The following is a 25,252-nucleotide window of genomic DNA, read 5'->3' as shown; positions in this document are numbered from 1 at the left end:
TTCACCACGGCACAGTATAATTGTACGCTACTTCATAAGGCTAAAGCCAAACCATATGTCTCATTTCACATTAATTAGAAAGCCATGCCGCGTGTCGGCTGACCAATCGTGTGGAAGTTCTCGGACCTGATTGGTCCAAGGGCCAGCGTGTCGAAGCGATCGACACCCATCGTGTCAACATTACTGTAGCCGGCCAAGTAGAACCCGATAACCACCACCAGGTAGGTGAGTACGAGGATCGAACCCTTGAAATAATTGCTCTTCCCTTCGCCATACACGTAGGACAGGAGGAATACACAGAGTATAACAGATACCATATCCCATTGGGGGAAGATGAGGCTGTAATCACCGTGTCAGTTGATTTTCTTCAAGCCATCTATGCGGCCAGAGTGCAATGCTTACTTGAAGGAATGCGTCAAAAGGTCCGAGGGATCGAGGATACGGCTGTAGAGTGCACTGAATAGGACCAGCGCGGGGATCTGGAGCAGACAGACTTGCAATGCGTAGGCCGAACCGATTTCCATTGACAATGCAATGTTACCGTTCATCGCGAAGGAAATAGCGTTCTGTACAGGTGTGAGATTCATGGAGCTGCAGGTATTGATTGAATTGGTCTTACCAGAAATTCCGTAGTATTGGGGACAAGCGCAAAGAGGGTAATTCCAAGGAATTTCTCGTCTATGTCAACGCTCTCGAGGACAACATCCACGGTGTTCACGAGAATCTCGGCTATGATAGCGTACAGTATTGTGGCCACGAGGAGAATGATCGAGCTCTTAGCTTTGCTCCAATTTGGCGCGTCATGACCGCCGCTAGCATGTGTGTGCTCAATCCCGACGTCTTCTTGGTCCTCCAGAACGGACTTCGAAAGATCACCTGTGATCTTATTGCTGTGACGTGCAGTGCCCTGCTGGACGGATGGCTTGCGTGTCCGAGCAACATCACGAGCGGCAACGGCGGCCGCTGTCGCTGCGACTTCGGTCACCTGGCGCACTAAATCTTCGTTTTCTTCTCCAGTATATCCTCGGAAGCCTTTGAAGCTAGAATAACCGTCCTCATCCTCCGTTCGTGGGGGCACGATATATGGCATCGCGCCTTTATCTCGAGCCGAGCTCGACTCAGGCTGGTGTGAAGCGTCTTCATTAGCATTTTCGGACAAGCCAACCTGCTTCAGGGACTGTCCTAAGATCCTCTTATAGAGCTGTGAGTCTCGAATAGAGCCCTTAGCGTTGCTGCTGGTGGCATTTGCAGTTCCAGCGGGGGATAGCAGATGTCTGGGTTCATAGGCCGATTGCTCCTGCTGGAGGACCGCGGCCTTCTTTTCCTCAACTTCTGTGGCCCAGATGAGGGCAGCATGGGTTCTGAGTGTGAACCACAGCCCAATTATGTATGATAAGAACAGAAACAGAGCGGCAAACCATGAATAAGGCTGAACTACTTTTCGGAAGAAATTGTCGTCCACAGCTGGAACTTGGGCAAAGTAACAGCGGCGGCAATCTTTGATGCCCGAGTCCGTAGTCTCAGCGCACGAGTAGCAGTTCAATTCGTGCTAAGCAAACAGGTCACTAGCAGAAACCGACAATGAGAATATTGGATAACTTACACTGCCGTATATCTGATAGAACAGCGTTGGACCGAATGCAGCGATCACGGCGAACATCAACATGGTCGATGTAACTCCGGCAGATTTGACGTTGAATCGCTGCGTTTTGCGTCTGATAGCGCCGAAGCACATGGACAGCCCAGGGAGAAACAGTATACCCGCAAAAATACTTCCAATGATACTGCCCTCGACGAGCTGCCCTTTGCCTTCTGTCAGCGCGACACAGTAAAGATAAACTTCAACGACAGTCGAGAAGAAAGCGTTGACGGCGGCACCCAGGCCCATTGATGATTGTGCAGAGATGGACGCAACGGCCTGCCCGATGAAATAGGCCAGAGGAATAATGGAGACCAGTGCGAGAGTAAAAACGAAGCCAGGATGTGTCATCCAGTTATGCAGACCCAGCGTTTCAGCCAAGAGGAAGTAGTCGATGATGACAAACAGCACAACACCAAGGAGATTGATGAGAAAAATATTGGTACCATCCACCGTATATTTCCAGTAGCTCAGTCCAGCCGCACGGTAAGTGCATAAGAGTATCGATGAGGGGGAGCCGGGACTCAGTCGAGTGTAAGATGTATCAGAATGGAAGGATAAGGCCAGCGGGTGACGACGAAGATGATCGAATAGAATGAGGGTCACACGTCCCATGGGGATCCAGAATACAAGCAACCAGCATACCATGGACACAAACAGCATCAAAGGGCCAATTAGAAAATAAAAGAAGACGAAGAATACGACACGTCCTAATGTCCATTCTCCGCGGCCGAACAAGCGGCGTTTCGAATGCAGGTTGCTTTCACGAGGTGAGATTCTTTGCGTTCTGCCAAGCAGACTGTCCTGTTCGCTCACAGAGTCAATGCTATTGCGACGCCTACCCACGAGAGACCGGCTGCTACGGGGGCCAAAGAAAAGCCTGCCGTGCTCGAGATCACCGTTCTGCCATTGCTCATACTCGCTAATGCTGCGGCCTTCACCCTCATCTTCCTCCGCATAGTGTTCGTCGGTCTCCAGACGAACAAAAGACCCGAATGGATAGAGGAGGTACCATGAAAGTCCCCAGAAGACTTTTCCGTACTCCACTGCGCTAGGAGAATATGCAAATATGAAACATGCGATGGCACCGAAGAGAGCAGCAAGAGCGAGCCACCACCCAAAGAAAGCAGTCCAGAGCAAATTGGCCAAGAAGAGTATATTTCCCACTCTGCCGCCAGGAGACGAATGAATATCTCCCTCAGCAGTCTTCTCCACGGAACGGCTCTTCTTGTAGAGAGCCGGCTTCCATAGTCTGATGCCAAATGGGTGCGTTTCGTTGATGGCCTGTTGACGATCTTTCAGGGTGAAGCTCTCCGCATCGCTCGTCTCATCGTTGTCGCCATCACCGTGATTGATCCCATGATGGGAGCTGGCCTCTGACTGCTGCGACGGCGGTCGCGTTCCTATAGCCTCCATGCAGGACTCTGGTAATAACGATTCCTCCCCACTGTCATTGTCAGAGTCCGCTCGTGCCAACGGACTGGGTCGAGCGTTCAACCTGCGCCTCAGTGTCGAGCTCTGTTTCCTCAATGGGCGCAGTCTCGGCGAAGGCTGGGGGTTTGAGCCCTGTTGTTGCATGGCTATATCCTCCTCGACCTCCTGGACATCATCGTCTGTAGAGAACTCCTGGCCTTTATGCGGGACCTGTCGCCTTGAAGATATCCGACGTGTTACAGATGGCTTTCTCGGCCTATCTGACGGTAACGCTGCCACAGATGGTGATTGGGAGGAAGGTATGCGACTGGAGTTGTCGGCCTGGCCGTCATTCGGCAATGTGTCGAAGTCCGCCAAATCAGAAGAGCTTATAGTCCCTATAGACAACGGATGACAAGAAATAATAAGCAGATTTCTTCTCTTAAGGTTACAGGACACGCAAACACACCGTAGCTTCTCCTACTGTTCGCCATAGGTCTAGTCGGACGAATGGTATCAGACGACGTAGATCCAGTGCTTACGGTCGAGCTCAAACGCGATGTCGTTTCAGCTTGGGAGAAACGAGAGATATCTGGGACTCTCTGGCTGTTATCCATTGTTTCTCACCGCGCTCGATTCTTTCCATTCGATTTTCGCGATCAGAGTTTATCAGGAGGCTGGGGATGGAGTACTAGGGATCAAAGATAATGCGGAAAAGAGACGCGACTCGGAAGAACAAAATCAGAAATCGGAAAAAAGTGGCCTGCACTTAAAGTAATAACAAGTCAGATTCTCGAGATGACCCAAAACACATTGTGTAGTGCACCAGTACGCATTCGCAGATGCCTGATAAGCTGTGTCGAAGAATACGGGTAGGAGCCTGAAAGTGGAATTATAGATAGATAGATACTGGATCGCCGCCGAAAGATCTACTATACAAACCACCCTACTTGTACTAGTACGAGAGGTGGTAGACAAAAGAGATCAGGAGATAGCATCATCTCATTGTAGCCCCGCCGCAGTCAGATGAATCGACTGAATGGTCCTGTGAGACGATGTACTTTATGTGAATATAGACGTTTCGTAGGTCGTATGATTCGAGTTGCTTGGATCTCCATTTAAATGGCCGGTGTCAGCCTGTCAGTTTACATACTTTGAGTCTTTAGTAGCTTGGGTATCCACCTTTTGTCCTCAGGCATGAAGGACGGGCAAATTCGGTGGATGAATGACCGCATCATTTACGGAGTAGTTGTCATTGCCATGGAATTTACTTTTCCCGATAGTAATTGGGGGACTCCGCTTACACATCAGGGGTGTGGCTGCCAGGAGAGTGGCTGGTGCTTATTGCTGATATCAGCTAGTATCTACCTGCCCACTAGGTACAGCTCACCTTCTCCTACCTGCGAGCTGTTTCCAGGACAATTCTCTCCGCCCATCCATAAGCAACCGTTTAATTCCTGTACATTCTCTAGCATCGGGGCTCTTGATATTTGTCATACATTGTTTTCTCTTGCGCTTGGATTGGTATATTCTCCAAAGTATCGGTCGTTGTGTGGTTAGCAGCTTGTGGATCAAGAGGAGCGTCATTGACCGACATCAGCCATGGCGCTGGACAACTACTATCGCAATAAGATCGAGAGTATGAAACTCGAGATTATCCAAGGCCAGGCTGTTTTACGTCGACTGGAAGCACAGCGCAACGACTATAATTCGCGAGTTCGCCTACTACGAGAGGAGTTGGGCTTGCTTCAACAACCTGGGTCTTATGTGGGAGAGGTCGTGAAGGTGATGAGCACCAAGAAGGTTCTTGTCAAGGTACATCCAGAAGGAAAATATGGTGCGTTCTAGGCCCCGCCCTTGCCTCGGGCTGTCGATCGAGGTCATGTAGGTGAAATGCTAACATTGAATGTGGTGCTGTAGTCGTTGACATTGCAGACGGGGTCGATATTACGAAACTTACTGTGGGCAAGCGTGTTGCGTTGCTTTCAGACTCTTATAAATTAGAAAAAATGTTGCCATCGTCGGTTGACCCGCTCGTTTCGCTTATGATGGTCGAGAAGGTGCCTGACAGCACATACGATATGATCGGAGGCCTTGATCAACAAATCAAGGAGATCAAGGAAGTCATTGAGCTTGGTCTCAAGCATCCAGAACTGTTCGAGTCTCTTGGTATCGCACAGCCCAAAGGTGTTCTTCTTTACGGGCCGCCCGGAACCGGTAAAACACTGCTCGCCCGAGCGGTAGCCCATCACACAGATTGCCGATTCATCAGGGTCAGCGGCTCGGAACTAGTCCAGAAATACATTGGTGAGGGTAGTCGCATGGTGCGTGAGCTGTTCGTCATGGCTCGAGAACATGCACCAAGCATTATCTTCATGGACGAGATTGACAGTATCGGTTCTAGCCGTATAGACTCGGCTGGCTCTGGAGATTCAGAGGTGCAGCGTACAATGTTGGAGCTGCTCAATCAGCTGGATGGGTTTGAGCCCACAAAAAACATCAAAATCATCATGGCTACGAACCGACTTGATATCCTGGATCCCGCTTTGTTGCGGCCCGGAAGGATTGACCGGAAGATCGAGTTTCCACCGCCATCGTAAGATTCTGCCCTTCTCTTCTTTTAACCCCACCCCCCTCTTTTTTTTACGAAGTTTTATGTTTGTGACTTACTGATTCATTTTTCCATGGTGGTAGGGTGGAAGCTCGTGCCGATATTCTACGCATTCACTCACGGTCGATGAACCTGACGCGAGGCATCAACTTGACGAAGATTGCAGAGAAGATGAATGGATGCTCAGGAGCAGAACTGAAGGGTGTGTGCACCGAGGCAGGCATGTACGCGCTTCGGGAACGACGAGTGCACGTCACGCAGGAAGATTTTGACCTAGCCACTGCCAAGATTCTCAACAAACACGATGACAAGGAGGTTGCTGTCTCGAAACTGTTCAAGTAGAGGGAGCAGGAGATCTTGGAAAGGGAGGAGTGGAAGTGGTTCAACCGCTGAAGCGCAACTCTCTGGAGAAGGGCTAAGGACAACATGTAACAATAGTTCTACTTTCAGCATGATCCACACCATTACTTTACGTCCCCCAGCGAATTTATGGCATTTGCTGCTTCATGATGACCTGGACTTTGCATGATGTACGGCCAGCTGCCCAGACAAAGGGGCGATTGAAGTGCATAACATTGCACCAAGTCCGCGATTACGGGGTGTATGTAGCCTGTAGACGACGTGGATCATGTCTAGTCGGCGGGTGTTGACTGTCTGAAGTCTTGCTGTAGCACCGTGGCAAAAGGGTTGAGGTTGATTTGCAACATTCCTACAATCGACACATTGATAGTTGTAGGTCGCACGGTAGTTCTTGGCGAGAAAGACGGTCCATATTCCGCCATACCTTGCGCATTCTCAAGTAGATCGACGGAACATACTGTACCAACTACCAGAATTCATCCCCACAGCCTGCGCGAGATTGCGAGGTGACTAGATACTCACTCGCCATCGTAGAGAGACTCCCAGATATTTCCAGACTGATGAGTGTCTTGAGATCTTTGAGGTTCAGGAATGCCCAGATGTCACTATTGGGAGACTATTGACCACCCATTAATGATTCGACAGACTTGGCAAGGATGGATGAAAGTATGAGGCCTACTCAGGCTTTGCCAAGCAAAGCAGCCAAGACTATCAAGAAGGATGAGGAAAGGATGCTGGTAGTGGTCCAAGTAAGGTCGTGAAAACTGCCTAACCTACTGTACCGCTATTGTTATCGTTGCTTCGAGTCTTATCTCCATCGACAATAATAATGATGGATCTAACCGGTCCATAGGAATAAGGGGTAGACTTGTAGGCACTTTACTGGATGTACTCTATTATTGTGACACTGTGAGTGGCTAGATGATCTGCAAGGATCTTCGCTTGCTCGACGATCATTCTGTTTCTACTCCGTAGAGTAGGTGCGCTACCTCTCTAGTCTTCTACCTCTCTACATAGCTACAGGTAATTGAATAGTACAGTAATAGAACGGCATCATGATGTAGGTAGCCCCCTTCTATCCATGTTTTTGAGGCATATATAACTATCAATGAAGTTGAGCAAGTCTTTCTGGTACTGAGTGCTCGCTCAATTTAATGCCTATGGTATAGTATCTACTCCGATACACAGCAGGTTGACGCGTTGTTCAAACAGGCATCTTTCCTGGACAAGTCTCTGTGGCATACGCGTGACTTGGAGTGGGTCCTCTTTCTGAAGGGTCTCGGCTGGTGGGGCACTCCAGATCTGATGACCTGTGCCAAAACATTATGGTGTTGAAGTGAGATTACCTACCTTTGCAATTTTGAGATAGGAATCAGGTCATCGTAATAGGTAATAATAATGTCACGACGAGCACAAAGACATCAAATTCTTATTCACAGTGAAGCCTGACAGCCGCCCAACCAACCGACGGTTTCCTCCATCCTTCATACCCACATACGTGTCTTTCTCTGTATGGCATCCTTCGTCTCGGGCGATTCGGTCTCCTCCATCCATTCTCCTGGTACAATGGACTGCCTACCTACATGATACCGACATTAGTATGTGATTTCCGTAATATTCCAACCTTGTCCTCCAGTCCGTCCAGTCCTAGCTCGCCTCATGCGGCTGGGCTGTGCCTCCCCTTGCGCTGCTCGTTCCGCCGGTTCGGCCAAGTCAACTGAGATCAATTATCAGTCCATCCTGCTTTGTGGAGTTATCCACATGTAGCCAGGATCAACGAAGTCCGCGCCCTTCTCTGAATACTCCCAACCAATCATAACTTGCTTCACTTTGTTTCCTAATCGGTTGCCAGATCATCTGCAACGTCTCTTAACCCCTGTTCTGAGAGTCTTGCACTCTCGCCGCCAGATTCCCCGGCCCGGATCCAGCGGACTTTGTCTCCCTTGTCCCTGGTTTAGTCCGTCTCTGGCGGATGATATTCCTCCGTAACTTAAGACTCTCCCTATTCTCCGCAGTGGGCTCACCCCTTTCGCTCTCATGGATGATGGAGCTTCTTTCCGTTTACTGTATCTCGGCACTAGAGAAATACTGACTTATTATTGGCGCAGTAGTGATCAGAAATCATAATATCCTAAGGGGGGGGGGGGAGGGGGAGAAAAAGAAAATAACCGACAATTAGTTTTGGCTCATCTACAGATTTTATCCCCAAGGTGAAGTGGCCCCTATCTCTGTGTCTTCTGTACAACATAATGCAATCAATAAGCAAAATCCTATGTCCGTCCCTCCGTGCCTTGAATGATACGATCTCTCTTAGATACCGAAGCATATAAAGGATCTCCTTCCGTCCTCTAGTATACACAAGCGTTCATTATTTGTCAATCCAAGTGGCTACTCTATTATTACTTGTCTATCCACTCCGTTCACTGCGCTCTTCAGTCTTCCACCAGCCTTCTAGAAGAAAAAGCTCGCTTGGTATATGGTGGAGTCCCCGGACTTGCTCTTTTAGTTCTTCCGTGTCTCGCTCCTCCACCCTCTGTCTAAAGTAGTTTGTGATTGAAGGGGTTAGTTAAAGGTAAGCCCTGATTCATCCATCCATCCGTTATCCCCATCTGGCTGCTGCCTTTATTGTTCACCGGTATCAGCTTTCGAAAGTGGCTGCATTCAAAGTCGATTCTCATTCGACTTCGCAACGCCCCGTCTTTTCTTCCCCCTTCTTAGAGAATGAACAACTTATTTGTTTTCTTACTACATGATCTACATCGGTCATGGTCCCACACTACTCCGTAGTACTGACTGTACGGAGTACTACTGCTTTCTTGTTTTTGTATTATGTTACCATCATTAATTATCCTATCAATGTGGTGGCCAATTTATCCCGCTATACTTAATCTTAATATACATATATGCAGCATTTAAGCACATGTATCATTGAGCATTGGCCATTTTTTTTACAATCGCCACTTCTCGCCTCCTTTTCGTCTTCGTTTCAACTGATCGATGTCGCTAAGGTCCTAACCTGCTCTAACACGTCAGGTCTGTTTGCGCGCAACTTTGGCCGACTCCGGTTAAATCGTGTATGATGGCCGAAGGGGAACTGTGGTATTCATTAGTAACTGCCATCGATCCAGTTAACATCAAAGCCATGCCCGCTGTCCTACAATCAACGATCAACCTACTCGAAAATGAGCTGGCCAAAGCCAGGGCCGCTCTCAAGGAAATCCAGCCCAATGCTGCTCCCAGGTTCACTGTTGGGGATGAGCTCGCCACTGGTGCCATCGCCGCCTATCGTCAGAATCTCATTGGGCGTGCCCCAGATTTCTACTACGGAACTCAACGATTGACCCCCAAGGAACTGGGCCTTGTCCCAGTCGTTCGGGAAGTGCAGGTAACCTCCGAGGAAGAAGAGGCTCCCCAGGAGGAAAGTCAGTGCTCTGTGACCGTGATTCCGTCGAAACCAGCATCCCTCACCGATGTGCTGTCCAATAGCTTGATCCTCGATCACATGGCTCCTTATTTGTCGATTTCGGGCTTGCTCTCGTTGGCATCAACATGCCGTGCCCTTCGATCCGTGGTTATGGAGACACCATACGTCTTTCGGCATCTTGACCTAAGTCGATGTCGTGGGGCGCAGCTGCAGAGAAGTTCGGCAGATAACGGTAGGGCTCAAGCCTTGGGTAATGAACCCATGGACGAGTCTCTTACCGAGGACGAGTTCTACTCAGCCCCCTTAAAGAAGATTTTCGCAAAACTCGAGCACAAGTCGCTTTTACAGGACGTACGCACCTTGATTTTGGACGGGTTACCTGTTCCGGCGGACCTAATTGCAGACATTTTGCTGAATGACCGCTTCAATGTGAACATCCTGTCTATCAGAGGGTGCCAGCATCTGAATGAACGTAAACTTATGCAAGTCCTTCAATATGCCGTGCGTCCGACTCGCCCTGCCGGCACTCCCCGGGTGAAAGGCATCTATTTTTTCACGCCACTGAACCTGGCACAAGCTGCAGCACGAAGCAGGTACCGCAAGTGGTGGAGTTCAAGGTGTGCCGGTCAAACGCCGGTGGAAGCGAGGCCGTCATCACGTCAACATGACCAGGGCCGTGAGACTGACCGGCAGAACGTCTGGTACTCACCGTCCGGCAAGTTGCTGACCGCTAGCATCGAGGAAGGCTGGGCACAGACAATTCAGAAATGCCACGGGATCATTGCCTTCGACGCCGTGCTGTGCCGTGGGCCAAGACACGACCCCAATGCAATGTTGGTTGGCCAGGATGGGTCTCAGCGTGAAGGCCGCTTGCTCGGTCCAGCGATTGCTACTATTGCCCTTGGGTCTCGCGGATGTGACGGTTGTCATAGCTCCCCCGAGGGTCCAGCGATCTGGGGACAGTCCCCAGAGGAGACCTTCCCTCTGCTCACTCCGCCCCCCTTCCACTCATCCTCCGTTGTGGCGGCAAAGCGCCCTTCGCTTTTTCCAGGGGCGGACCACCCTGCCCTGATTGCCCGCTGCGCAGATTGCCTTACCGATCGCTGGTGCCACCGTTGCAACAAATGGTTTTGCGCCGATTGCCTGCCCAATCCACAACGTGTGAGCTCGAATCTGTCGCCGCATCAGACTGCATTGAGAGCTTCTCTCGGCACCAATGACTCGTCTCAGGTATGTAAGCTTGAATGCTCATATTCAGAGCCGAGGCGATAGGGCAGTTTACTGACTAAGGATCCTAGAGACTGGAGCGTGGAGTGAGCAAGGATTGCTGGGAATGTGGCCCTACTGTAAGCATTTCTCATGAACGAGTGGAAAAGGGGGCGGTAGAAAGAGAAGAATCTCGAAGCTTTCAACTGACGGTATCTTCAGTGTGCCGCGTGCAAACTTGATTGCCAACGAACGTGCCAACACTGCCAAGGACTATACTGCATTGAGCACAACGAGGGCTGCTCTTCGACAATGGTAAGTATTTGCAGTTGATTCTCATCGTCAGCCTGTAAGGCAAAAGTTAATTGGAGTGGTTCCAGTGTGACTGGTGCAACACCAGTTCGCGCCATCGGCTTAGGCAACTTTACTAGCACATTTTCGAGAGAGATCCGCCAATGTTGACGTAGCTTTGCGAAGCCCCTATTCGCGGTTTAACATAAATACTGTGACGACTGGTTATGACTATGATATGAATGTCGGGGGCGAATTTTTTTTTGAATCTGAATACACAGAGGACCGAGGTTAGCCGGCTTGCTTCAACTCCATCAGCCACTAGTTATCCCCTTGAATATTTTGGATCTCCCTATCCCTCTTATATTTCAGGCTTATTTGGAGAAGTGCGCTGGTCCTGGAAACTGCTTCCCCATGGGAATCGAGTGCCGTTGAACAAGTTCGGTTGGACCCCGACTCCCCACTCTTCCCCTCTTTTCTGCTGTTTCTCACAATTCTGTGTATTTTCCTCTTTCTTTTCTTCTCAATTCAAGACGAGACAGTCCACTCTTCCGTGCGTTGAGTTTCGGATTGAAGTATCTTTTTGTAGGCAACCAGGATGATGTCGTAATCAATACGGAGGGGCAAAATTTCCCCACGAGGTGCATTGTTATTGATAAGCGGCTCGCATCTTCCAGAACGACCGTAACTATTCTATGGCGGCGATGGATTTCAACCACATGCGCGCTGATGGGGCATAAGATGTCTCATAAGGGATCCTTCTTCGTCGCTCCGTATTCGATAACATCCCCTGTCTAAATCATGGCTCGGGAGCAAGATTTATTACAGTGGTCATCTCAGTTCTTCGTTGCTGCACCACAGCGCACACCGAAGTTACCTGGAGACAAGATTACTCTGCCACAATCGGCCCTCGAGCAGCTTCTGGCTGCTGCTCCGTTGAGCGATGTATCACCTCAGGGTTCTTTGCGCCAATACACGAGTACCTTTGACCCGTTCAATCCTCACACATTCGCCGCCGAATCGCGAGCTCGAGCACAGCAGCTAGACCGCCAAAAGCAGTTACCTCATCCACTCACTTTCCGACTGGTGAACCCCAACAATGAGCGTGCAATATATGCAGGGATACGAGAGTTTTCAGCTGCGGAGGGAGAAGTGGGTCTCAGCGGTTTTCTACGACAGGCTCTTGACATCGAGGATGAGCCATTCCAATTGCAAACCGGTGAACATGGGACAGAGACGGCGCACTCTCCGGATTTGAACAACCGAGAAGGATCAGGGTCTGTTCGCTCGACCCGCCATTCAACCCCCACAATTACAGTCCATGCCAAGCAGTTGCCAAAAGGCACATATGTGCGCCTACGCCCTCTCGAAGCTGGATACGACCCAGAGGACTGGAAAGCATTGCTGGAGCGCTATTTACGTGACAATTTCACCACTTTGACTATCGGGGAACTTCTTTCGGTGTCCGGGAATCGGAATGAACGGTTTAGATTTCTCGTCGACAAGGTGGAACCCGAAGGCGACGGCATTTGCGTTGTGGATACAGATTTGGAGGTTGATATTGTGGCTTTGACTGAAGACCAGGCAAGAGAGACATTGCAAAGACGGTTAGAGAAAGCTTCTCGTGCTCCCGGCACCAAAGGGGGCAGCTCCATTGGCGGAGTTCTCGCCCTGGGAGAAACAGTCACTGGACAGGTGATTCCAGGCGAATACGTAGACTACGAACTCAGCAGATGGGATGGCGAGGAGACGATCGAAGTTGAGGTTGAAGGAATAGATGACGCAGTTGTCTATTTGTTCGCGAGTCCATTCTCCTCGCATCAGCGCAATCGACCCAGGTTGGACGAGCATGTTTTCGCCGACTTCTCAAGCCAACCATCGAAAAAGCTTCGTATCCGGCCAACCAATATTGAACTAGACGGGGCTGAGGCATTGTATCTTTCGGTGCATGCATATTCTCAGACCGAGGCTGGTGCCGGGATGGCATCAAGCCAGACCTTACCACTTCGTTACAGCATGCGGGTCGTGCAAAGCTCTTCAGCTATTCAAAGGGAACAGACGGCAGCCCAGTTAGATACTCATGAACCTGGCGATGTGCAGTGTAAGAACTGTCATCAGTGGGTGCCTCAGAGGACGCTTGTTCTGCATGAGAACTTTTGTTTGCGCAATAATGTGCTTTGCCCTCAGTGCGGTAATGTCTTCCAGAAGCGCTCTCCAGAGTGGGATAATCATTGGCACTGCCCTCACGATTCGTCCCACGGTAATGATATTCCTAGCAAAGATAGGCATGACGGTATCTTCCATACCAGGCGCTTATGTCCTGATTGTGGATTCGAAGCCGACAGCCTCCCGAGCCTCGCTCAACATCGCACGACTGTGTGTCCAGAGAAGCCAATTCTATGTCAATTCTGTCACCTCGTGGTACCGCAGCGAGGGGAGACGGACCCTGACATGCTCGACCCTGAGGTGTTGTTGTCCGGTCTCACTCCGCATGAATTGGTTGACGGTGGCCGGACGACAGAATGCCATCTCTGCAACAAGATCATTCGACTCCGGGATATGAAGACGCACCTGCGCCACCATGATCTCGAGCGTCTCTCTCGACCGGCGCCCCGTATCTGTTTGAACCAGAATTGTGGCAGAACGCTCGATGCACGAGCAGCACAGAGCACAATCACTCCAGGAACCGACACGCTAGGCCTCTGCAGTATCTGCTTCGGACCTCTGTACGTAGATACATACGATCCGGAAGGAAAACTACTTCGTCGCCGCATTGAGCGCCGATATCTCTCCCAGCTGATGTCAGGATGTGGGAAGCCCTGGTGTCAGAATGAGTACTGCAAGACAGGAAAGCAACACCGGCTATCCATCAACACCAGCGATGGCGGAACGACGTCTATGAGCGTTGCGCAAATCTTGACCTTGGTGCGACCCCTGATAGATGCCATCAATCTCCGGAGGGACGCGCCGAACACTGCACCTTTCTACCTTTGCACCGATCAAGTCAGCCAGCAGCGACGGATTCAGGCGGAGATGATTGCTGCTGAAGGAGCTATGACCGGAGGCAAGGCATATGATCTGCCATGGTGTGTTGCTGCTGTCGAAGCAACCGCTGGGGATCTTGACAAAGCACGAGAGTGGTTGACAAATTGGGCGCCCGCTAGAGATGAGGAACAAACGTTCTGTTAGTTGATTTGACCAAATGTGCATAGACCTGCGATCTACGGCGCCATATGGATATAGAAACTAAGTGGTGAACGCTTTGATAATATGATCATTCTACCCGAAACCTGTCTAACAAAAATCTGTTCAATTCACGTCATTGCTTCTATGAAGAAATAATGTAAGCTCATTTACCGATTGGCTAAAAGATATCTATCATAAGTATGGGATTTCTTCATCCCCACAGAACATAAATTCAACAGAGAGAATACACAAGGCTAAAACAGATCATGCAAACATGAGTCCCGAGCGGCCAGCTCAGAACTAAGATCAAGCTTGTAACGATGACTGATGCACTTCGCCCTCAAGCGGCGCCCGTTTTAGCGGCCAGGGTACCACTGCCGCGGGACGAGAAGATCCCCATGATGCCAAAGACAACATAGAATAAAGCAAGCGGGTACGCCACCAAGCCTCTCATACCACGCATCCGGGCCACAGCACAGAACATCCCCGAGGAACTATACGTGCACCAGCCGACCGCGGCCGTCGTTAACAAGTACCCGAACAGAGTATCCATCGGGATCAGAATCCCCACAAGACTGGTCAAAACCAAGGGCAGGAAACAATAACCAAGAACACTGGCCGACCGAGGAAACGTCAGGGTGGCAGAGAAATGACCCACGGAGGAGGCGTCGGACATGGTAGGTTTGTGATGGGGGTCGTAGTTGGACGGGTCTGCGGCATTGGGCGCCGACGCCGTATCGAGAGCAGGCGACATAAGACTGAGAATCAGGTGCAGGACGACGGTACCAAAGACGGCGACACCATAGATGTAGCCATAGAAGACCTTGCCCGAGAGAAGGAGGAATGTCCCGTAGAGCACGATGTAAAGGAGGGCCCCGTACAGATCGCTGTCGTCCATCAGATGCTGATCGATCCGAGCAAAAGGGTTGAGCACTGTCAAAGTCTGTAAGGGATGCAAAAAATGATCAGCCTTTCTCCGTTTAAACACAAACACAACGTCTTCCGGTTATCAAGCCACTTGACAGTCCATTACCAACCTTGGTCCTGATATGCTCAAAATTCACACCCAGCTCCTCCAGCAGCGGCGGCTCCCCTTCATAGCCCTCCGTGCCAAAAGCAGCCAGCCATCCTGTCCTTAATCCGCCCTGTTCACCCATCCTCCCACTCACTCCAGCGGCAGGGGACCCAAAGCCACCATATCCGCTCCCGACCCCTCCAACGGGATATGCCTGAGCAGTGGAGCCCGAAGGTCCGCCAAATCCACCATAGGTAGCTTGCGATGGCGTTGTATGACCTGAGACCGACGTGTATGATGACGGATAAAATTGGAGATTCTGCGGAGAGGCTTGCGACCCGTAGGGCTGTTGCTGGGGATAGTATTGGGCCATTGCGGCCAATATGTAGAGTAGTGAAGACGATCAAGCACCTGACCGGTGCAGGCAGATTTGGAATGTTAGATGTGTATTGAGTGCGATAGTGTCTGAGAAGTATAATAAATGATCGTGTTTGAAGAGGTTCATGAATCGATCTAGCGCGGATGTTACGGTTCATACAGTACAGCTGTCGGCTGTGTGTTCAAGAGCTCCCTTGCCGCCACTATATGCTTAGTCAGACAGCCCCAGCTTCCCCATACGAAGAAACTAGATCAGATCTGAACGCTATAAATTCTATTCAAATTGATGCATAGTACATATTTTCTACAGGAAGTTGATACCAATTCCGAGCTGCAGTCCCTTTCTGCCCTCCTCACCCTTCCGCAACACCAGTGGGAGCGAGAAGTTCAGCTCAAATCGCGCAACAGGGTGGGCGTACACGAGCCCAATGCCTGCTGCAACACTAGGCAGTCCATTCCCTAGCTCTGAAATCGTAGCAGTCATGGCGTCCTTCACCTCTGTGCTGTTTGTTGGAGCCTCCTTCTGCAAAGTGCGCAGGGGTAGCAGGCGGCCACCGTTCACGAACGCCTGCAGCCGCAGCGGCTTGTCCGCACCGACTCGGGGAAGAGGCAGGAAAAGATTTGCACTACCCGCAGCATACACATCACCTCCTACAGCATCGGCTCCATCGTGAGGACCGAGTCCACAGAGGCGGAAGCCGCGGACGTCTGTCGGGCCTCCAAGTACGAAGCGGTCATTGATGCGAGATAGCTGAGGTCGGGAATCAGAGTCCAGCCCCAAAGGATACAGAAGACCTGCACGGAAACCGGTTGTGAAGCTGATACCACTGTCACCTTTAATTCCGGGAATTGGAATGGGAATTGCTCCCTGGGCTTCGACCTCCGACTTCCAAAACGAGACATCTCCCTTCAGGGGACCCCATCCGGCCAATTCGTTGAAGGCTTTGGCGTAGTAACCACGGGATGGAAGGAGAGGGTTATCTCTTCGATCTGCGACCCAGCTGTGGAAAATACTGCTCTTCACACTGTCCCCTGCATCAGCCCGGACCGTGGGCGACGCGTTCTCAGCCAGTCCAGTAACCTGTCTCCAGAAGCCATTGTATCCGATCTCATGGCGATGACCGGATTGGCTAAGCCAGCGGAGCTTACTCCAGCCACCCTTCAGCACTTCTTCATGATTCGCCCAGGACTTTTGCGTTGAACTCGCAATACCACCAAGTTCGAAGCGGAAATCCGGATCGCTAAGAATGGGGGTTTCGAAAGCAGCTTGATAGGCAGACCTTGTCCTGGTGCCCATAGCAGCATTCAGATTGAGGGTCTCTGCACCACCAAAAACATTGCGCCAGAGGAGATTTCCATAGGCCGAGCCTTCAGTGTTTCCAAGGTCAGTTCCTGTCTTCAGGAGTACACGGGACTTTTCCTTAACAGAGAAAAAGACATCGATGTTGGGTATTCCGTTTTGCGACTTCGCATCTTGTGACTGGTCGATATACACTGAAATCGGTTGCTGAAAGATATCTGTGAGCATATCAGAGACTGTCCAATACAATATTTCATATTAAAGTGACAAACCGAATTTTCCGAGCTTGTCAGCACGGGACGAGATCTCTCGCAACGCCTCAGAGAGAGTATAGGGCCGTGATTGATTGACGCTTAAGAGTGGGTCGAATATAGATTGCAGGAAGCTTCTGCGTGTATGAGTCGCATTAAGCACTTGGACCGACGATATCGCGCATGGAAGAGTTGAGTTCTGGTCAATCTAGTGTTATGTAGAGGTTCGTCAGTAAACTAGGTCTTCGGCCTGTGTTCATTGCAGATCAAATCACATAAAATAACAAGCAATTGAGCGCATACCAGCTCTCCAAGACGCATCTGCGCCTTCTGGTAGATAGCATGAACTCGTTCGTTGATGGCCTGTTGCTGCTCTTCGAGTACTTTCGGGTCGGCTCGCTGTTGGAGACGCTCGAAGATCTACATGATGAATTGGCACGCGAGCGTCAGTTGATACTCTTATACAGACGGGATTGAAGATTTTCGACAATTCCACATACGTCTTCATCTTCAGCAGAGAGTGGCGAGGACATTTCTGCGGCTGCAATGGCCAAGAGACCTCGTACAGTCCTTTTCGGTTGCCCTCTAGATGCTCCCGGCGGCGAGAATGAAGCCATAAGACCTCACGTGACTGATAACCGCCCCTCGGACTACAAGCAATACATCAGTGACACCCCACGAAATCCATCATACTGGCAACAGAGGCTATTCTACCTTCCAATTCTCTCGTTCAAATCATTTGTTTTTCTTGGTCTTAATCTTAATACCTTCAGCTCACTTTGCTGTTTTAGGCGTTGTTGTATCTGAAGCCGAACCTCTCCCTCGACTTTATCGTATCGAAGTGACGGAGATTGTTGCATTATCCACTCAAAGATGGCGACGAAAGCAGCGTACAAGCGAGTTCGTTCATCTACAATACAGTATATATCTTTGAATCTGTTCTGACAGTTTTCAGCTCACCCGCGAGTATCAAAACATCCAAAAGAATCCCCCGCCATACATTGTGGCGCATCCATCGGAGTCCAACATTCTCGAGTAAATCTTCCCTGTTCCCATCTTCTCCTTAATACTTGGAAATGAGTGGCTAAAAAGAGATTCAGATGGCATTATATTCTCACTGGTCCTCCTGGAACACCTTACGAGAATGGCCAATACTGGGGCACATTGATGTTTCCTCCGGAGTATCCGTTTGCACCCCCTGCAATCCGTATGCACACTCCAAGTGGCCGGTTCCAACCGTCGTCTCGACTGTGCCTCAGCATCAGTGACTTTCATCCCAAATCCTTCAATCCAGCCTGGGAGGTTTCCACCATTTTGATCGGGCTGCTATCCTTCATGACTAGTGAAGAAATGACCACCGGTAGTGTCAGTGCTTCGGAGGCAGAACGGAGAGTGTTGGCTGCGCGCTCAAGGTGGTGGAACTCTACAGGTGGAGGTTCTCACATCAGCGCAACCCCAGGAGTGACTCCTACGGCGAGGGGAATTAACAATGTGAAGGCTGGAGATGGCGGCCTCAAGTTCCGCAGCGAATGGCCAGAACTGGATCAGGAGAATTGGCAATGGATGAGAGAAAACCGCATTGATACAAACACTGGGCAGCTGATACCAGACCCTAACTCTTCAGTCACAAAGTGCTCTCCAGAGACAAGCGCACTCCGCAGGCGTCCAAACGCAAGCGCACCTGGACTCGGTGCGGTAATGGAGGGTGGCCAGGTCGCACGAGAAGCAGGTCAGAGCTGGGCTCGTCGAAACAAGATCTGGATTGGTCTCGCCCTCATATTTGGCTACGCACTTCTTACCAGGCTGGTCAACGATGTCCAAGGTTGAGTTTTCCGAAATTTGTTTCTTGTTCACGCCAATACGCCGCTATTTTTTTTTTTTTTTATCGAGTGGTCCTGAGGGACCATCGTATGTCTTTGAAATCGGTTCCGCGAAGGAGACAGCTAGAGACTAGGCCCCTCTGTCTCAAAATTTCCCTTTGTTTTGTTGTGGCTTTATTCCCAGCTTTGTAATGGTGCCGTCATCTCCATTCATTATTTCATTTCTGGGCGAATGGCTACATTGCGCGATACTTCTGCAGGTATTAGGATTGCATTCTACAGGTTTGTCGGTTTTCCGTGTTGTCTGAGGCGTTTTAGACCAGGCATGGCGTCCGGAGCTCTGATGATGGTCAATTTTGCCCGTTGACAATGTACTTCAAAGTGTGAATAGCTATTACTGAACCTTCGTTCCATTTGTTCATAGTCATTGGGGGCAATGATACTCTAGTTAAGTCGATCTCGTCCAATATGGATGTGGGGGCCGTGAGCTTATTATGGAAACAGCGACCAGGTGATAAAGTCACTTGGTTGAAGTTACACGAATGGGGCAACGTAGACACAATGTAATACGATTAGAAATGATGATGACATCTATTTTGAAGAAGATGGGAGCTGGATTCAGTGAGACATTGTAGAATAGGTCCAAGATGCATTTATTGACAGGAAACGAGGAGAGCAGCGCCTCCGCTATCCACGCAAGCCAACAACGGCAATGATTATGATTGTTAACCAAAGTTTGAAGCAAGGCAGACCAATACTAAAAATGGACAATTAAAGATAGAGATGCATTATGTCAAAGTTCGTGCTGATCAAGAGAAAGTTACACTACAGAGTAATCATTATAGAAAATATACTAGATATAGAATAGCGATGATGGAAGTACCTCTCTAGTGGACTTAACTTACTTCTATGTACGGAGTTTGGTAGAGATCCCTTTCTTTCCCATTATTTGTATCCACTCTCAGTCTTTGTTGCAACTTTCATCCTTCTTGGATCGTTCGTGGTCTCTTCATCTCACCTTCAACCCACTCTTGTCATGATTATTGTTACTTTGTATCAGGGCACGATCATCATACAGTAATGTACTCACACGTGTTCAAGTGTTGTGGGAGTGCATAGGTGCTAACGACATACACACTGTGCCCCAATAAGATCGATCTTCCATCTCACAGATTACTTCGTCCCCGAGCAGCCATACTAGCACTTGCTGCATGGCCACTGCTCATCCCCCTGTGTCGGAGTTGCATTTGCAGATTCCTGGGGTAGTAGTTTAATAATTTGACCTTCACTCACTGCTACTCCTTTAAGATTCTTATGTGTGGCCCTCTCCAAGGCCGGCAATGGACCGTCAGCATGAGGTTCAGGGGTTCCCCAACCCTCATGAATCCAAAGGTTCGTTTTATTCTGTCGTCTGCAGTGTCCACCATACGACGTTTTGACATCGTGCACGAAATTCGATTCCCTTCAGCTGTCTACTCTTCTTGTATCTCTTCGTTCATCTGCTTAGCAGCTTGCAACTGCCTTGTGTACAAAATTGAAGCTGTTATAATACTATTCTGAGCAATCTTCAAACATGAAATGTTGCACTACCTGGCGATTACTGTGTGCCTGAGCCAGAGAGCTCGAGATGTCGATGACCCTTTTCCTTGATTTGTTCCGCAATCTATGAAATTCTTTGTTTCTGTGCAACGGATCTATTGCGATTTCACTGGCATACCCAGCTTTGATAAAGATGCCTATTAATCGGGTGTCACACACTACAAGCCAGCATTTTGATGTCAGTTGAAGTCAAATCGAATAGTCCGGTTGCTTACTACGAATCGTCCAGCATCGAACCCCATCCATCCTGCTGCGATTGACCGCCCTATGTACACCTTCATCGACCATGACGATGATCTGAGCTCCAAGAGAATCAGAGACGCCAATGCGCGCAAAGCCATTCGCTCTCATGTTATGCGTGACGTGCGCAGGCGAGAGCGACTTGCTGGCTTGAAGAGAATCACAAAGCGAGAATCCCGTCTAAAACATCCTCTACCTCTTTCTGCGTCGATTTCAACCCAGGCGGAGAGCTCCACATCCGAGTGTCTGTTGGAAGCAGGGGTGGCTTCTCCATTGCCCGCGTCTTCCTCGTTCGTAGATTCCAACCCTCCCCGTAGTCTCCTTAGATCTCCACAAGAACGACGACGACCGTTAGTATGGAGAGCTGGTTATTCGGTGCCACCAACCCCTGCCCCCAACCCTCTGGCTTTTCCATCGTCCTGGCTTCTTGATCCATTTGGTTCACTGATGGGCGCTGGTGAGGCCCCATCGAGGGTTGCTCGTCTCGTGTGCTATTGTGAGTGTTCTGGTCCCTTACCCTCACCACACTGTGGCAGCAACTGCCGCACGAAGTTTTTGGTGTTTGCACGGCAGATAGCTGCAGTTGGGATGAATTTTGAAATGCGTTTCCCTGGCACCTGGCTAACGTTATTATCGAGAAGGGAAGTCTGTCTTTGTTCCAATGACGTTTCCGGAGGAGCATAAGATCAACGAGCAGGCGGAGACTGGATTGATGGTCAAATCGTCATTCTCGGATCCTGGAAGCTTCTTTGGTCTGATGGCTATGTGTGCGGCTCACCGGGCTGTATTGGCCGGATATCACATTGATTGCTCCCGTGCACCGGACAGTTCTCGCTCAACCGGCCATGATACAGATTACTATTTCATGAAAGCCAGATGCATGCAAGAGATGAACGCTAAAATGTGTGATTCTGAACGTGCACTGAGCGATGAATCATTTGATACAATGGTCAATCTGCTGACAAGTACAGTAAGGGCCACCTTCTAGATCTAGCTTCTCTTTCCTCTTGCACTAGGTGCCGATATTACGATGTCGAATCTCTTTTCTAATCCTCCGCAGCTGATCATAGGAATGTTCGACGAAACTCGAATACATCTAGCAGGCTTGAAACGTATGGTGGAGTTGCGGGGAGGCCTCATGGCAGATAGCATCCGCCAGCCTTCGATGCTAGCAGCAATCATCACGTATGTAGTGACATCCCCAAATATTCAGAGGATAGTGTTAAGCATGGTATTAGGTCCGATGTGAAAGCAGCGTCGGGTCTTATGACCAAGCCATTGTTCCCTCTTCCCTGGGATCCTCGACCAGTTCCGTCTAGTGTTCAACAACGGATTAGACCACCGGCTGCGTCGGTGTTAGCGAGGCTGGGTGCAGCCTTCTTTGACAATAACATTTTCAGTCTCCCTCTACTGAGAATCTTAGATGTGATGCGTGATATAGTTCTTTACAGTCAGGCTTACAGGGAGAGACCCGCCTCTCTTTGTCCTGAGGACCATGAGCTTTTCCGCGTGGTAAATTGCGAGACCGAACACCGGCTCCTTTCTTATATATACACCGATGGCCATCAAGGCTCACCTTCTGAAACACAATTGGACATCAGTCCTATTGAAGCTGTCACGAGAGTCGCCTGTATCTGCTTCCTCAATCAGTTTTTGATATTATCACCGCCATCGAGTGGGCTAGGTCGCGCCTTGACTAAGCACTTGAAAGCATCTATGAGCAGCTGGTCATTATCCCTAGGCCCAAAGTCTACCAAGGCCATAAACGGACTACTTGCGTGGGTATTATTCATCGGGGCTCAAAGTTCAGCCGGACAGGCGGAACATTCCTGGTTCATTGGCCGGCTTGCTCGGTTGGCCATGCTTCGGGGCTGGCAGAAGTGGGAACAGGTAGCGGACACTTTAGCCAACTACTTCTATCTACCTGATTTTCACGGAGCAATCTGGGAATCAGCCTGGAAGGAGGCTGTAACCGGGCTCGTCTCGCAACGATGTATTGGGGAGTGTTCCAACTCATCACTGCGGGACTGATCTGGTTCAATGAGTTGAAAGTCATGCTATATGAGGAATCACGCAAGGTTTCCAGGCAGAACTTGGATACCCAGAACCATCTATTTCGTGTATCATTCCAAGTAGCAAGTGTATACAAAGTTATCAAAGCCATAAAATCCAAGCTATCCTGATTTAGACCTCTAAGCATGCGCTAGAAAGGTCAGAAGTATATTTCTACCTTGAATCAGAGCCGAAATCGATACCAATAATCATCGATACCATAGCGGTTATAAATACCTGCATACCTCATCAGCACTTATCCTTTCTTGTATATGCCATCAGCATGATTGGCTCCATGATTAGATGTCATGTGACCGGCGTATATGATAAGATTAGGTACTCTGTACGGACCCGGTTTATCCGAGACCTAGAGTCCTCCTTGCCGGAGATTATTATTATGTCATCTGCTCGAAAGTTTTTGGATGTTAACAGTAGAAAAGATACTCCGTTGATTCATCCGTGCTTCAAACCTCGAACGAATTTGAACTCAGCGCTTCACCTTCAATACCTTCTTCTTTGCTATTTATACTGTAACAGTCTCTCAAATATGGGTTGGTTTTGGGCAGATCCGCAGGCAAAGCCAACGCCTGTGGCACCAAACCCTCTGGCGTCCTCCGATGCGTCCCCTCCAGTTAGTACAAGATCCTGTTGGCATATCTCACAGAAACAGTTTCATTGACGTCGTACAGCCAGGATGTCCCATGCATGCTTCCAACGCTCCTCCAGCCTTGTCTTCGCTGTCTGCTCGGTCTGATACTTCCAGCTCCTGCCCTGTTCGGTCCCCAGACTCTCCGTTCTATGTGCGGCCGAAAACTACCGTGACGGACTCTCCTCAGCCTCCCGCTCCCGAAACCAAATCTGCTTTGTCAAAATTGAACCCTCTTAACTACATGTTCTCCTCCATTTCTCAGGAGCGAGCACCGAATCAGACGGTAGACCTGCCGGTGGAACGAGAGCCTTCCTCCATACCTAGAGGGGATGCAGACGGCAACTGGGAGTATCCTTCCCCCCAGCAAATGTACAACGCCATGCTCCGTAAAGGTTACACCGATACACCACAGGATGCTGTCGAAGCCATGGTAGCGGTCCACAATTTCCTGAATGAAGGTGCCTGGGCTGAAATAGTTGGATGGGAACGCCTCTTTGCTAAGGGCCTGGGACAAGCATGGGAGAAGTGCCGAAAGGGAGAGCAAGGCATTGCTCGAGAAGCAATGAAGCAGGAGATGACCGGAAATGTTGATCCAGCCTGTGAACCTCGACTTCTCAGGTTCAAGGGTCGTCCACAAGAGCTTACCCCCAAGGCACAGATACTTCAAGCTCTAGGGTGGCTGTATCCTGCAAAGTTTGGGTAAGTGAACATGATATGCATTTGATCTGAGACCGTGCTTATACGGAATATCCTACAGAACAAATCCACCTTTTGATCGTCATGATTGGTTTGTGTTGCGACAGACGCCATCTGGCCCCAAAGAAGTTCGCTACGTGATTGATTACTATTCCGGTCCCCCCGAGCCGACTGGTGAGCCAGTGTTCTATCTCGATATCAGACCAGCCTTGGACAGCCCAACGGCGGCCATTGAGCGTCTAATGAGATGGGGAGGCGACGTCTGGTACAGAGCTAGCGGCGGTGCCGTGCGAGAGAACAATAATTCATAATTACACACTCTGCGGCCAACACACGCGAAAGCGTACGATTGGATGAACAGACATTATTCTTTTGGAGACATGCATAATTGAGAGCGCGGGCGACTCTGACAGTTAGACGAATCATTCAATTCTTAACATCACATCTTTTGCAATTGTTCATCTCTTTGCTTCACGTGTACATGCTTGACTGTGTGTTCCTGTTTTAAACAAGCAATTGGTAATGGAGTTCAGTGGTATCCTGTCTCGTTTGAGTATGGGCTCGTTGTGCTTTTCACTGTTTTTTCCTCCGCCATCTCCTCTCACTGGTCTCTCGGGCAATGTATTATACAGCAATACTTTTGTATCGCAAGAGCATATATACACTGTCCACCTCGACTTAACTGAGCACAAAACTGTAGGAACTTTAGATGTTCTTTTCCTTGATCGTAGGCAAGTATGCACGGGTAGGATATCTATTTAACAAAGTCATTTATTTGTTCGTTAATGTACATATTACGAGCCAAACCGCCATCATGAGTAGTATAGCAAAGAATCTTTATATGACAGGAGCAGGGTTCGCATGAATGTCGTTCGGGTTGGAAATCGATCGAGAGAGGCTCTCACTTCTGTCGACCAGAGACTGCTTGAGGTTTCTTCAAGTCGAGCGGCTGCTGGCTTCTATAAGACCTCAAGAATTGACCCTGAAGTATCAATCATTGTAGCGTTTGCATCATGTAGTCGAGTATCCATAAGACCTAGAAAATGTAGAAATTACCCTGAACCCCGGCCTTCTAAGTAGAGGCACAATTCTAGATGAGTAGTGAGGGCTGCTATTTCGTCG

General features: G+C 49.6%; 9 protein-coding genes across 9 annotated transcripts; 6 read left to right on the top strand and 3 right to left on the bottom strand.

Annotated features, from left to right (window-relative positions):
* Positions 1–74: 74 nt before the first annotated feature.
* AFUA_4G04670 (calcium/hydrogen antiporter) lies at positions 75–3,669 on the bottom strand (the record flags this gene model as incomplete). Its single annotated transcript, XM_741560.1, has 5 exons — positions 75–339; positions 403–566; positions 620–1,549; positions 1,604–3,450; positions 3,522–3,669. 5 exons carry the CDS (start codon positions 3,667–3,669, stop codon positions 75–77), a joined length of 3,354 nt encoding a protein of 1,117 aa, XP_746653.1.
* A 985-nt stretch (positions 3,670–4,654) lies between these two features.
* AFUA_4G04660 (proteasome regulatory particle base subunit RPT6) lies at positions 4,655–7,945 on the top strand (the record flags this gene model as incomplete). The annotated part of the gene is made up of 3 exons (XM_741559.2): positions 4,655–4,889; positions 4,973–5,648; positions 5,747–7,945. 3 exons carry the CDS (start codon positions 4,655–4,657, stop codon positions 6,003–6,005), a joined length of 1,170 nt encoding a protein of 389 aa, XP_746652.1. The 3' UTR covers positions 6,006–7,945.
* Positions 7,946–8,165: 220 nt separating this feature from the next.
* AFUA_4G04650 (uncharacterized protein) lies at positions 8,166–11,548 on the top strand. The gene is made up of 3 exons (XM_741558.2): positions 8,166–10,793; positions 10,876–10,968; positions 11,034–11,548. Exon 1 carries the CDS (start codon positions 9,100–9,102, stop codon positions 10,717–10,719), a length of 1,620 nt encoding a protein of 539 aa, XP_746651.1. The 5' UTR covers positions 8,166–9,099; the 3' UTR covers positions 10,720–10,793; positions 10,876–10,968; positions 11,034–11,548.
* A 197-nt stretch (positions 11,549–11,745) lies between these two features.
* On the top strand, positions 11,746–14,133 carry AFUA_4G04640 (putative ubiquitin fusion degradation protein (Ufd1); the record flags this gene model as incomplete). The annotated part of the gene is made up of 1 exon (XM_741557.1): positions 11,746–14,133. One exon carries the CDS (start codon positions 11,746–11,748, stop codon positions 14,131–14,133), a length of 2,388 nt encoding a protein of 795 aa, XP_746650.1.
* Positions 14,134–14,470: 337 nt separating this feature from the next.
* AFUA_4G04630 (transporter YIP1) lies at positions 14,471–15,518 on the bottom strand (the record flags this gene model as incomplete). Its single annotated transcript, XM_741556.1, has 2 exons — positions 14,471–15,073; positions 15,168–15,518. 2 exons carry the CDS (start codon positions 15,516–15,518, stop codon positions 14,471–14,473), a joined length of 954 nt encoding a protein of 317 aa, XP_746649.1.
* A 309-nt stretch (positions 15,519–15,827) lies between these two features.
* On the bottom strand, positions 15,828–17,691 carry sam50 (SAM complex subunit SAM50; the record flags this gene model as incomplete). The annotated part of the gene is made up of 4 exons (XM_741555.2): positions 15,828–17,041; positions 17,096–17,282; positions 17,378–17,494; positions 17,575–17,691. 4 exons carry the CDS (start codon positions 17,689–17,691, stop codon positions 15,828–15,830), a joined length of 1,635 nt encoding a protein of 544 aa, XP_746648.2.
* A 48-nt stretch (positions 17,692–17,739) lies between these two features.
* AFUA_4G04612 (ubiquitin-conjugating enzyme E2) lies at positions 17,740–19,414 on the top strand. The gene is made up of 4 exons (XM_001481503.2): positions 17,740–17,974; positions 18,030–18,109; positions 18,175–18,839; positions 18,877–19,414. Exons 1-4 carry the CDS (start codon positions 17,948–17,950, stop codon positions 19,026–19,028), a joined length of 924 nt encoding a protein of 307 aa, XP_001481553.1. The 5' UTR covers positions 17,740–17,947; the 3' UTR covers positions 19,029–19,414.
* A 395-nt stretch (positions 19,415–19,809) lies between these two features.
* Positions 19,810–23,022, top strand: AFUA_4G04605 (uncharacterized protein). Its single transcript, XM_001481502.2, has 6 exons — positions 19,810–19,976; positions 20,047–20,286; positions 20,723–21,229; positions 21,375–21,703; positions 21,794–21,918; positions 21,972–23,022. Exons 2-6 carry the CDS (start codon positions 20,235–20,237, stop codon positions 22,762–22,764), a joined length of 1,806 nt encoding a protein of 601 aa, XP_001481552.2. The 5' UTR covers positions 19,810–19,976; positions 20,047–20,234; the 3' UTR covers positions 22,765–23,022.
* Positions 23,023–23,168: 146 nt separating this feature from the next.
* Positions 23,169–24,837, top strand: AFUA_4G04600 (holocytochrome c synthase CYC3). The gene is made up of 3 exons (XM_001481501.2): positions 23,169–23,416; positions 23,475–24,133; positions 24,192–24,837. The coding sequence occupies exons 1-3, from the start codon at positions 23,183–23,185 to the stop codon at positions 24,439–24,441; spliced, it is 1,143 nt and encodes a 380-aa protein (XP_001481551.2). The 5' UTR covers positions 23,169–23,182; the 3' UTR covers positions 24,442–24,837.
* Positions 24,838–25,252: the final 415 nt, after the last annotated feature.

This window comes from Aspergillus fumigatus, chromosome 4, assembly GCF_000002655.1.
Source record: "Aspergillus fumigatus Af293 chromosome 4, whole genome shotgun sequence".
NCBI classification, from domain to species: domain Eukaryota; kingdom Fungi; phylum Ascomycota; class Eurotiomycetes; order Eurotiales; family Aspergillaceae; genus Aspergillus; species Aspergillus fumigatus.
The sequence above is the reverse complement of the archived record's forward strand: the minus strand, read 5'-3'. Positions and strand labels throughout refer to the sequence as shown.

Excerpts from the sequence above, each read along its gene's own strand:
- AFUA_4G04600 (XM_001481501.2), top strand. The coding sequence starts at position 23,183 with ATGTCATCTGCTCGAAAGTTTTTGGATGTTAACAGTAGAAAAGATACT. Across the intron at positions 23,417-23,474 it reads CCTCCGATGCGTCCCCTCCA|CCAGGATGTCCCATGCATGC; the intron begins GTTAGTACAAGA and ends GACGTCGTACAG. Across the intron at positions 24,134-24,191 it reads CTGTATCCTGCAAAGTTTGG|AACAAATCCACCTTTTGATC; the intron begins GTAAGTGAACAT and ends AATATCCTACAG.
- AFUA_4G04612 (XM_001481503.2), top strand. The coding sequence starts at position 17,948 with ATGGCGACGAAAGCAGCGTACAAGCGA. Across the intron at positions 18,110-18,174 it reads TCGGAGTCCAACATTCTCGA|ATGGCATTATATTCTCACTG; the intron begins GTAAATCTTCCC and ends AAAGAGATTCAG. Across the intron at positions 18,840-18,876 it reads TCGAAACAAGATCTGGATTG|GCTGGTCAACGATGTCCAAG; the intron begins GTCTCGCCCTCA and ends ACTTCTTACCAG.
- AFUA_4G04650 (XM_741558.2), top strand. The coding sequence starts at position 9,100 with ATGATGGCCGAAGGGGAACTGTGGTATTCATTAGTAACTGCCATCGAT.
- AFUA_4G04605 (XM_001481502.2), top strand. The coding sequence starts at position 20,235 with ATGGACCGTCAGCATGAGGTTCAGGGGTTCCCCAACCCTCATGAATCC. Across the intron at positions 20,287-20,722 it reads CAACCCTCATGAATCCAAAG|CATCGAACCCCATCCATCCT; the intron begins GTTCGTTTTATT and ends CGAATCGTCCAG. Across the intron at positions 21,230-21,374 it reads TGCTCGTCTCGTGTGCTATT|GGAAGTCTGTCTTTGTTCCA; the intron begins GTGAGTGTTCTG and ends ATTATCGAGAAG.